This window comes from Protomyctophum bolini (genome assembly GCF_963924005.1).
Source record: "Protomyctophum bolini genome assembly, chromosome: 4".
NCBI classification, from domain to species: Eukaryota; Metazoa; Chordata; class Actinopteri; order Myctophiformes; family Myctophidae; genus Protomyctophum; species Protomyctophum bolini.
In genome coordinates this window covers 4,681,775-4,694,420 of record NC_137865.1, presented here as the reverse complement: position 1 = coordinate 4,694,420, position 12,646 = coordinate 4,681,775, and the positions used below count along the sequence as shown (strand labels likewise).

Sequence of the window (12,646 nt, the reverse complement as noted above, 5' to 3'; positions counted from 1 at the left end):
CACATGGTGTGAGAGTGTGTGTGCGTGTGTGTGTGTGTGTGTGTGTGTGTACCACTTAACCCTTAAGACCTGAGGCTGATTCTACACGTGCCTTCTAAACCAGTAGTTCTCAAACTTTCCCCAAAAAACTAACTAATACTAATAACGAGTCAACGACCTAGACTTCGTAAACTAGATCCGAGTTTGCCATGTACTTGACCTTGACCTTTCTTCTTCCGTCTCCTGGTCACAACAAGTCATGCAACGCTATAATGAGCTTTGTAAGATCTGCTATTTTCGAGGCCAAAGTTCCTGCCGGAATATGGATGCTGGCGTTCAAGTGGATAAGCATATGGATCAGGAATCAATCATATTATGGTTACTTAAGTAGTCCTCACTTTTCTGTCCTCGCGTTTTATTCTCAAGTTCAAACCGGCTAATCACTTCACAGTCCTCACTTTTTATCCTCCATATGTACATTGCTCAGCCAATCAAATCATCGCTATGGGGTGCTCAGCCAATCAAATCATCACTATGGGGTATACACACAAGCACACAGAGCTGGGCATAATGAGCCCCTCAAAAAAACAATCTTGCAATAATTGTTGATAAACGCAAATATAATCAGTGTTGCAAACTTGCACACCAGGTCTGGAACTCTTAAGAGTGTACAAAATGGAACTTTATGAGTCCATTTGGTTCCCTTTGTACACTCTCAGAGTTACGGTGGTCCTTGAAATAAAAAAATAAAAGTTTGAGAACCACTGGTATTAAAAATTGTATAGCAGACCTGAAGTCAATACAGTCTAGCTTTGACAATGTGATATAATAAACAACCGTTTTCGGAAACAGTTCCAAAATGTTGCATCCGGTTCTGGATCCCCAAGAGTTGAGTATTATAGGAATGGATCAGAATAATCTCATGATTATGATGCCAAAAATGCGTCAGTTGCCTTGATGACACTGTGCCAAATATACCATCTGGCACAGTGGCCAGACCCTCTTAGAACACCCCCCCCACACACACACACACACACACACTCACAGACACACACACACACACACACACTCCACACAGTATGGTATTAATAATTTGACCCATATACACATCTGTGAGTCCATTAACTTGCTGGAATAGGATTGCGTTCCCACTTCCCCTGGCCTATGAGCTAAAAGCAGGTTTTAATAGCCCGACATTCTTTATACAGACAGACACCATATTGCTCATATACAGTACCGCACATGTCCCCTTGCTCACATACAGTACATATTATTTATATAGCGCATATACACACACGCAATGTAGACAACACAGACCCCCACTTACACACACGAAAAGCTATTCAATGCATGTGCATTTATAGTGTAAACATTACACACTATATGTTACATTAAAATAAAGGCTATAGTCATGGACACTAACTCTGGGGGAGGCCGGGTTTGAACTGGCAACCTTGCGGTTACCATCCGGCCACTCTACCCCCGAGCCACCGTACGCCCCAGAGACCAACAACTGACTGAGCATGCTACCAGCTTCTTCCAGGCGAACGCTGTGGTCATTCAGCCTTTGTCTACAATGGAGAGGCGTAAATATTTGGTGGCAAAAACTATGATTTACATCAATGATAATGATCCGTGGAAATTAAATCAAAAGAAAACATCTCCTGGAGGACACAGGTTAAGCCCAAGGGGAATTAAATTGCCCCATTTTCAAGTAGGTATGGCGGCTGCTGTTGCATGGTGGGAGATCTTATCATCGTCTTTGGAGGATCCAAATATGTTGAACTGAATGTCTTGGACACGAGTCCTATAGTCTGAAGACGTTATGCAAGCTGCCAGTTTTTCGGTACGGTCTGGAGCAGTCAGAACTATACCACACAACATCAGGTGGGCAGCCATGACTGATACATGTAGAACTTAAAGAATAAAATATAACAAGAAAGGTGGCGTGCACATGTTTCCACCAGGAAGTGTGGCCAGTCACTCATCTCCGTATGTCCAACCTACCGGTATTCTGTGGAAACCTTGCACGTCCAAAATAAAAACAGTACTTTTTTTTACATTCTCCTGTCTGTCTGACTGACAGACGGGGTCAAAAACATAAACATAAGCAATATGGAGTTTTTATAAAAACCAGTGTTATTTCCATATGGATCTCGGATGACATTGGACAGTCCATGACACCACAACTATGCTGTCAGCACCGATGCCAGTCATCTCCATATTTGGGCAAAGTTTCAGGGCCAATTTGTCCTCCATTGACCGTGTGAAATGATTTGCGTTGACAGCGTAGTGCGTACGCGTGTACTGTAGGCTACTGTACAACTGTAACTGACACTAGAGACAGAGAGAGAGAGAGAGAGAGATATACAGTAGCCTACAGCAACCTATTCAGGCAGATATGATGAGATATCAAAGCATAAAGGACTATAGAGTTCAATGCAGCACAGTTATATATAGGCTATGTTATATTCATACTCAATAGATTACTCAAACAATCTTGAAACTTTCCCCCAGCATGTTAATATACTGTAGCGTCACAATCATTTCAACCACAATAACCAAGATACTATGGCTAAACTTTTTTTTTAAACACCAATCTTCGCTTCTTGAGGTCCCTATAGCTGGCACAACATATTTCCATCACCCGAAATCATGTGGGGGGGGGGGGGGGGTCCTTGACACAAAGTTTGAGAACCACTGCTATTGGCGTGAGTCAGTGACATGATCCATAGAATGAATGAATGTACAAAATATAATGTTGCAAATTGCGGCTATAATTACATAGGTCTACATGTCATGTATGTATTCCATCAGGAACTCATATCGTGTCGTTATCCATCTCCACAAACAATAAACAAGAATAGCCTAAACAATATAGGGCAGGCATGCAATTGGTATCAAGGAGCAAACGAATCAACAGTGAAAGTGAAGCCAACATTCTCTAAGGGTGCATGGCTACTGTACACAGTAAGTACAGTGCACTGTAGTGTAGCCTAACTAAACATTTCGCCGCAGCCTGGTTGAAAAACACGTTAACTAAAGCGATGTTTTATCAGCACGACGACAATGATTAAAGTTTAACTGTTGTGAGGTTCACGAATTAAGTCGTTCGTTAACTTCGCGTGGTCTACTACTTTACATGCTCAACTCGTGGCTTTAATGTTCCCCTCTCTGGGTTTCTGTTCAAAGTTTAACACGAGCAAACAAAACACAACGACAACAGTGTGCGTGACGTCATCAATAAACACGGTACAATAATAGCTGCTGTCAATAGAGTGTCGATACTCACTGTTTAGCACTTCAATGTCTCTGGATGAAGAGAAGTTAAGAGAAAACAGCGACTGCACCGCTGTAGAGACACACACGGAATGAATGTCTGACTGACTGAGGCTGTGTGTGTGTGTGTGTGTGTGGGGGTGGGTGGGTGTGTGTGTGTGTGTGTGTTAAATTTGTGTGTGCGTGCGTGCGTGTGTGTGGGTGTGCGTGTGTCACTGTCACACTGCCACCATGCGGCAGACAGTGGTACAATCCGTAGATTCCGATCAGCCAATCAAAGCGCGCAAGAACACGCATGTCTTCTTTTCTTTTTTGTAACCTTTTAATATTTACACTTGCTTTATAAGACCTATGTTTGATGAGAGAGAGACAGACAGACAGACAGACAGACAGACAGACAGACAGACAGACAGACAGACAGACAGACAGACAGACAGACAGACAGACAGACAGACAGACAGACAGACAGACAGCTTTTGTTGTGGCAAATCTTCAGGAGAGAATTCTGAGCTGTGATGGAATGCAATGCATTATGTGAATACTATAGTCGTTTTGACAATGGGTTCTCAGATTGTGTGAATACAAGTTTGCGTTTAAGCATAACATAGTGCCTTTGTGTGCAGGACAAAGTAAGTATTAATCAATGATAATAAATAAAATAAAATAAACTGCTGTGAAATATAGATTTCACAGCTCTGAGTCTCACATGATAAAAAATGATTAACTCATTACTTTATGATCCAGTAGCACTACTGTGTGATGCAACCTCATTAAATGTCACTGGTCACAGCTGGGCAGAAACCTCGAATCTCCATAATATGTCAACCTTTATTTTTCCTTCTACTGTGAATTTACTTGTATTTGTTGTATCTCACGTAAAAGTTAAAAAAAAATAGCAGATTTACAAGTCCACAAAGCGTTGCATAGTGACGCACTGTGAGCCTGCAGATCGGCTTTCTTTTTTAAACGTTGTGAAAGTGGGTTAAGACCCGTTCAGTGCATGCCTCTCTGAACATTTACCGCATATAGGGCCCACTTCAAAAAATCTTTAAAAAAGGTTTGGGCCCACCCATATGACCATGACTTAAGTCTTGCCAAGAGCATGTTTATTTTAATGATCAATCAATCAATTGTGTTCCGTCGTGGATACATGTAATTTACATAAATAGGCTACTAAAACTACAATTCTATTGTTTTCTCTTATTCTCTTATTTCTACCCAATTTAGTCGTTATTATGGCAATCAATTAGCCCTTCATTAAGTCCCTCCCCAACCCATCCTTGTCCAATAGATGCACGTTAGCATCGAAGAAAACTTGATCTGCATAGCAACTGTTGCTAAACTATTTGGATTGGCATTTAGTGAAGGGCTAATTCCTCCCCACACACATTTCTGTGCGTTGTCACAGCTGCTGTCCTCCGACTCACCTGCCAGTGAGGAGCCCCCACCGGGAGGACGTATAGAGGCTCCATCCTACTCCTCCCGCCCAACACTCCCTATAGTGCTGACAGGCTCTGCCCTTCTGCCCATATTAGGAGCAATGAGAATTATCATTGAAATGTTTGGGTGTTTTGCTAATTATTTGGGGACCCCTTTACAATGCCCTCACAGCCCACCAGTGGTCCACGGAACCACAGGTTGAGGAACCGCTGTGGTATGGTGTGCTCCGGGCCCTCCCATCCAGAAATAACCCCATTTCTCTCCTCCATCATTTGAAACGTTTCATGAGGCCTGCTGAGTGTGTGTGTGTGTGTGTGTGTGTGTGTGTGTGTGTGTGTGTGTGTGTGTGTGTGTGTGCGCTTTGTAGACAGAAATGGAATGAATGATATTTTTCTTATAGAACATCATAATTATGGTGCAGTTCAGGGCAGAAGGCTTCAGGAGGAGCTACGCGGAGCGCATGAGGCTGATTAAACACTACCAGTAGAAAGAGAAGAAGATAATTACTAGTTTTAACAGAACTCACAGCAAGACCACACCCATGTCTGACGTCCCTCTATCTGCTACCGAACACTGCACAACATCTGTGTCATGTGCCAACTATATATCTGTGTGTGTGTGTGTGTGTGTGTGTGTGTGTGTGTGTGTGTGTGGAGGCTACGTGAACATGTGTCCCTCTCTCCACACACACACACACACTCAACCTTTTAACTCGACCACAAACCCCAGAGCCACGCCAAAAACCTCTGACTGCCTGGGACCGCTCCCATCACACACTACAGAGACGTATACCTGCTGGTTTTGGTGTGCGCGCGTGCATTTGTTGCGCGCGCGTGTGTGTGTTAACTATACTTGTAAGGGCCCAGATATGTCCCCACACATGTATAGTAGAATTTGAGAAATTCTTCGTTTTCATGGTTAAAAATAATTAGGGGATTGGGTTTTAAAATTGGGTAAAGATTCAGGTTGGGTTTAGGATTATAGGATTGATCTGAATGCATGCAGTAGCCAGGGGTCAGGTTTAGGAGTTAGAATTCTGCTTGATTATACTTACTTTCACACTGCGGTGTTGCGCACGGAAACATAGCCGATCTATACAAGCTTGTAATGAAATAAAATCAATGTCTTAAACATGTTGAAGTCTTCTCAAGTATATACAAACCTGTGTGTGTGTGTGTGTGCATGCCATAGATGCGTGTGTGCGTGCAGAGTTGCGGACCACCCTCCTAGAGGGAACGCCCGTGTTCTCTGTCCAACTTCAAATGACAGCGTAACACTAAAACCCATCTCTGATTGGCGTACAGTCATAATCCTGAGACCTTCTCTGATTGGTTTAGATACTGTACATGGCTTACAGTCATAACACGGAGTCCACGTGGAGTGTTGCATACGATTGGCCAAATTGAGCCCCGAGAGGTCAAAGGTGAAATTGGAATTTGACTCGCATGCCCTGTCACTTTAACAGTGCTGTGATATTGTTTTAAAGTGTCTTTGATCAAAAGTTACAGCTTTTTGTGATAGCATTGCATTGCTATAGTGTGTTTGTTAGCAGTTTTAAATGGCTATATTGTGATAGCAATCATTGCTACATAGCAATGATTACAATACACCCACTTTAAAGACCGAGTTATATTCTTCATGGCACAAATTTCTCCGGTGTAAAAAGTAGATTTCAACTGCATGCAGTTACAAGAAGTCAGAATACAATGTCAATTAAAATGTATTTATTTCATACTAAAAATACATCACATTACTTAGAACTGATTTATTTCATACTGTAAATAACATGCGCGCGCGCGCACACACACACACACACACACACACACACACACACACACACACACACGCACGCACACACACGTGTTCAAAGAAATAGCAGATGGTACACTTTTTACATTATCTAAAGGAGATAAAGGAACGCTGTACATTTGGACTGCTCTGGTAAAGTAGTTTTATAATAAGCAGTGGTTATCAAAGTGGGATCCGCGGGGGGTTGAGAGCAAAATGTGTTAATAAACTTAATACAGCATCACAATCATTCTAACCGCTTTATCCAATCATACGTTGGCTATTCAAAAATAGCAGATCTATACACTACACTCATATTTTTGGAAAAACCTCAAAAAGTGTTTAATTAGTTTGCTTAAAAAAAGAAAAAATATATATAAATCTTCTCTTATTATAGCATAACACATTTTCAGATGGTAGATGGTTTAGACTTTTTTTTTAATGCATGCAGGGGTTAAAATGGTTAAAAACCGATTGTGAGGATATATGATTTATCTGGGAACCCCATCAAGGACCCCTGGGGGTCCCTGGACCCTACTTCGAGAAGCACTGATCTAAACAACATTGTGCTACATCATTGTCTAATGAGGAAAACATCAGCTGAAAGGTCAAGTGTTTCAGGAACATTTCTGTAAAGCCTGATTTGATTTACACTTCATTGCACGACGGTATTGAGCACAAAAATAGCCAATGTACAAGCTCACAACTTAAAGCATTGATCATGCATGAGAGTCTGGCACGTGCATACAGATCTAGAAGCAGAGAACGACGGATTGTTCTAAACTAAACCTACATGTTAAAGAATGAAAACAATTATTTGGACTCATTCACTTTGGTAGAAACTTGAAGAATGCTACAAAAACAAGATCATACGTTTTCCCTTTAAAATGTTCTTTTACCGTTTAATTAATGTGAATTAATTGAAATGTCTAATTGACTGTTTATGTCATTTGAATGAAATAGAAATGTCTTATTTATTGTTTATTTAATCCAAAATGTTTGGAGGTGTTTTTTTTGTTGTTGCAGAATGCGTGCGCGCGCAGATTCAAGTACAGTTGTTCCTCACTTAGATTAACTGCGTCTTCAAATATTTGTATGGTCCCGTTAATATAAAACTTCCAGCATTATCTGAACAAATAAACAGTATTCCGTCATATAAAATCCAACCACTGCTTCTGACGGAATGCTCCGTCGACCATCACAGAAGCTTTTTTTAATGATACAAAACGGAATCGCTGTAATCAAATTTGTATTTTTTTAGCTTGGCCCTTCCCTCTTCAGCGGACTCCCTTGCGTTTCAGCGCATGCACACTGCCGTTCACCTTTTGTATACAGGCCGATTGAAAAGGCTTCCAACTCCAAATCTACAGAGCTCTCCGTGGTTTTGACCAAACGCCAAATATCCGGAGGTCTTTTCTGCTTGTCCGGTGATCCCGATTGGAACATTTTGCGTTTTCTAGAGCAAGGACGGCCGCATCTAAAATGGAACGCCAAAACGGACGCTGCGTCTAACAAAAAAAAAACATGCGGATCCGGTCGGCAGCGAGGCGCCACCACATTCGTCCACCAGGGGGCAGTCAATGTGTTAAAAAGACGCATCGGTATCATTGTGTGCGTGTGCAGCAGAGGCAGAATGTTCAACGCAAATATAGAAACATCAAAGTGTGAACCATTTTAGACCGCGTTGTGCTTCGTTGTACAAATTAGTGAAAATAGCACATCTACAAGCAGCTCTGTAGATTTTTGCGGAATGCTGGCCAGTTTCATGACACAATTTATAGGGTTCATTTGGTTCAGAAGTAACATCATACTATATACAAAACATATTTATATATCTTTACATCACTCAAAATACATTATCTAGAAAAATACGTCCTGTAGCTGCACTTAAAAACAAAAACGGGGAAAAAAAACTTAATTTTAATGACGTTGTACATCGACCAATCAAATCACAGGAAATATCTACAGCTACAAGGACAACGACACTACAAACCTGCCATCCCCCGCCTCACACCCAAACCCCGCCTCCATACAGCGATGACATCACACCCGCGCACCGAGGGACTCGTCAGCTGTAGATAAAAACACTGTCCAGGTGGTGGCGCTATAACGAGCGCGTCACAGCGTCGAATCCCCCTCACGACGACACCACACAAAGAGAGAGAGAAAAAAAAAAAACACTTCCTTCTTCCTCCCCCCTCCATAAATGTCCCCAATTTAGTTCCTCCCTGGGGCGCGTGCGTTGTTCCTGCGCCCCAGCTGGATGTAGTACCCCAGGGTGACCACTAGGAACAGCGCTCTGCTCAGCAGCAACAGCATGGCGCCGCTGGGCGCCGTGTCGGCCTCCACCAGGGCGGCGCCTGTCACTGTAAACACACACACACACACACACACACACACACACGACCACAATTAATATTAATGATAATAATGATAACAGAGGAAGATGTCACTCATCTGAATCAGACGGATCCATTCATCCATCCATCCATCTAGTTCTGTAGTGGCACACATAGGCAGAATGGCTCCTTCTAGTTCTATTCCTAAAAAAATAATAATTAATTAAAAAAACTGACAGGGGAGGGGCTTGTTCTTTGTCTCCACACGTCTTTGTAATTCCACCTGCAGAGGTCCCAGGACTTGTGGGGTCGTCTTAGGGTTTGAGTGGTGCAACCACTCCATTACACATGAGCTATGTGCGTCCCTGGGTCTGTCCCTGCAGGGCCTGGGTGACAAATGTCACCGCACGTACTCGTATGAGCTGGGGGGGGGGCACGTCTGTCGGCAGGGAGTATAGGATGAATGCGCTACGTCCTCCCGGTGGGGGCTCCTCGTCAATGGCAGGTGAGTTAGTAGGATATAACAGCATGTGGCAACACGCGATTGTGTGTCGGGGAAGAATCAATTGGCATAATCCCAAGGTTCCATCGTAGGTCCTATGCTTTTTAACCTCTTACATGCTGCCACTATAGGCCACCGTTTTAGACAGGATAGACCGTTATAATGTTCTCCTATATCTGGTGTGCCGAAAAAAAGAAAAGTTGCCCGGCTACAACTTGTCCAGAACGCAGCAATGTACCTACTACCGACGAAGACCAGACGGAGAGAACACATCACACCCATTTTAAAGTCACTTTCCGTTAGTTTTACTTTAAGTAAGGTACTTTAACCCATTCTGAGTGGGAACCCCTTTTGGGGTTTGAAGCATTATGTTATACTTCAGCTATTGACAAATAGCAGATCTACAAGCTCTATGAGCTTGTAGGTCTGCTATTTTAGAAAAATTGTGAAAAAAAGCAACTTCGACATGGAAAGTTTCCCACAAATAGCAGCAGATTCTCATCATTTCAAGAGACACGCTTGTGGGTTGGTTGTGAGAGGCGTGAAGTCCATTTTTAGGCATTCCGAGTTCCCCTCTCGCTTTAAAAAACATGCTGCAGTGAGCAGGTTTGAGGTTGTGGCTAACACTTCTTATCTCACCGTTGTCAACTTTGGCTGGTATCACTTCTATCTCATGCAAGTCACCGTTGTCAACTTTGTGTTGCATTTTGGCACACTGTGGAAACTGCAGTCCAATTAGTGTTTTGCCAGTGGGATTAACGGTATAATCTTTTGTCAAGCAGTATACAGCCAGTCACATTGTTATGAAGGGAATACGTTTTTGTAAACTCCCTTTTTACAGGATTACCCAAACAAAACAGTACCAGTAAGGGCGCTGTTGTGCCAGAAACAGAGAGAGTCGATAGTGCACCACTCAGTGCACCACTCAGTTCACACGGGTGTGATTTTAATCTGTGAAGCACATTGGGATGCACTTGCTGTATGAAATGCTGTATACATAAAGTTTTGATTGATTGATTGATTGAACTACATTGGGGAGGAAAAGGGGGTAAAAAAAGCAATGAAATAAACCAATAATAATGCATTTCTTATTACTACTACGATTACACCTTTATTATTATTTATTATCCTATAAGTAATCATAACGTGTCACCAAACATGCAAAGCTTGACTCAGTGACCACTAGAGGGCAACGTTAACGCAGCAAAATGAATAGAGGTGACGGTGGATGAGTCTTCAAACAAGCAGCCGCTTTGAAAAGCATTCTTAACCCATTCTGACCTGAGATCAGATTCATACGAGGTTTCCACTGGACACACACTGGTCTGATGAACCCATTCTGACCTGAGATCAGATTCTAAAAAATGTCAGTCGTTCTTCGATTTTTCAAAAATAGCAGACCTACAAGCTCGTAGCGCGCCACTCGGTGGCGCGCTATGAGCTTGTAGATCTGCTGTTTTTCAATAGCTAAAGCATAACATGATGCTGAACACCAAAACGGGTTCCCAGTCAGAATGGGTTAAATAGAACACATCAAATAAACCCCTTTACACAATGTTAAAGGTAGTCGGGGTAAGTCATTGTTTGGGTTAAAACAAAACATTTTTAGGTGTTTAAAACATTATGTTTTAATTTAGCTATTGAAAAATAGCAGATCTACAAGCTCGTAGAGCGCCACCGAGCGGCACGCTATACAAGCTTGTAGGTCTGCTATTTATTTTTAAAATCGTGAAAATGTGGTGCAAAACGTTTTTAACTCAAGTCTTTGCTTCTGGGGGGGGGGGGGGCGTCCCTGGAACAACATATTTTCAGATGGTGGTCGGAGGCCACTTACGTATCATTTTTGGGTTACATACTGTATGATTTTCATTTATTAATCTGTTTTACAATGAGAACAGAAAAGTGCCATGCAGTCCGTTTGGTTTTGTTAATTAATAATAATAATAAGTCAAAATTATGACTCTTTTTTTTTGGTATTCAGACAGCCAGCAATGGGTAAAACGCTTAAAATGTGTCTCTGTGACACATCTAGGGGCCGCAATCTGCATTCAAAGATGCTCCTAGAAGCTTTGTCATTGGTCGAAATAAACCCGGTCGAAATGACTAACCAATCAGGAAGTAGACAGACAAATCGACCAATGACAAAGCTTCTAGGAACATCTTTGAATGCAGATTGCGACATTTTTGGGAGTGTTTTACTCATTGCTGCATGGCTGTCTAAATACAAAAAAAAAAGAAGAAAAAAAGTGATTCAAATTTTGACATTATTGCTTATAGCTACTTTAAGAAACGGCCTTAAAAACAGCAGGGATAAAGGAAATGAAACACACCTATAATCTGGACAGTGCAGTAACAGGCTTCAGACAGCAGGGTCCACTGTAACACCACCTTCTCCGCCGAGTAAACTCCATTCCACAAGATGAGGGCCAGGCCTGAAAGGTCAGAGATCGGAGGTGAGTAAATGGCAAGTCACCTTTATTTACCATTTTACTGCCACCGTCGGGTGGAAACCTTGTATGTCTAAAAACAGTTGCTTCACAGGAAAAAGAGCATGTGTTCCAATGTAGTTAGTTAGTTACAAGCTCTTGTTAAATTATACTTTAGCTATTGAAAAAATAGCAGATCCACAAGCTCACAGCAGCAGCACCATGTGCCGCGCTATGAGCTTGTAGATCTGCTATTTTTTTGAAAAATCATCCTGAAAACGTGGTGCAAATCTTTGAATATATATTCTTTCAGAGCGACCGTTTTTAAATCTTTTCTTCTGGGGCGGTCCCTGGAACAACATATTTTCAGATGGGAGGGGTCGCTGGCCAAATACAGATAATTCCTGGCGCTCCTTGACATGAAATAGTTTGAGCACCACTGATATAGAAACATAGGTTTTTCAGAAAACTCGGCACGTCACCTTTATTTGCATAATTGCCACCGTCGGGTGGAAACCGTCTAAAACGGTTGCTTATAGAAAATGAATTAAATCCGCACTTCCAGTCGAGTAAGAGTCTTTATTAATAAAGATAGTGCTCCGCAAACAGCAGTCATACCAGACAGACAAACAGACAAAATCTACATATCTATGTAATTTCCGTTTGCTACTGCCAATTGTGACACTGACGAAGGCCTGTCTGGTATGACTGCTGCTGCGGAGCACTATCTTTATTAATAAAGACTCTTACTCGACTGGAAGTGCGGATTTAATTGTTCTTTTGGAATCTGCACCCAGCACATGCCTGAAACTATATAAAACTGTCTGAGTAGACTGTGCCTTTTCCCCTGAATAAAACAGTTGCTTACTTGCTTCACAGCAAAAGACCACGTG

The 12,646-nt window shown here is 42.1% G+C and overlaps 2 protein-coding genes across 2 annotated transcripts in view; both read right to left on the bottom strand.

The window, feature by feature from the left end:
* cd82b (CD82 molecule b) overlaps positions 1 to 3,367 on the bottom strand; it is a 46,194-nt gene extending 42,827 nt beyond the window's left edge. The window contains exon 1 of the mRNA XM_080761792.1: positions 3,272 to 3,367. The gene's annotated coding sequence lies outside the window, so the exon portion shown is untranslated. The remainder of the gene's footprint in view (positions 1 to 3,271) is intronic.
* A 5,132-nt stretch (positions 3,368 to 8,499) lies between these two features.
* tp53i11b (tumor protein p53 inducible protein 11b) overlaps positions 8,500 to 12,646 on the bottom strand; it is an 86,796-nt gene continuing 82,649 nt past the window's right edge. The window contains exons 6-7 of the mRNA XM_080761799.1: positions 11,658 to 11,759; positions 8,500 to 8,852 (exon numbers count right to left, since the gene is read on the bottom strand). Coding sequence (XP_080617925.1) covers positions 8,704 to 8,852; positions 11,658 to 11,759 — 251 coding nt within the window. The 3' untranslated portion in view covers positions 8,500 to 8,703. The remainder of the gene's footprint in view (positions 8,853 to 11,657; positions 11,760 to 12,646) is intronic.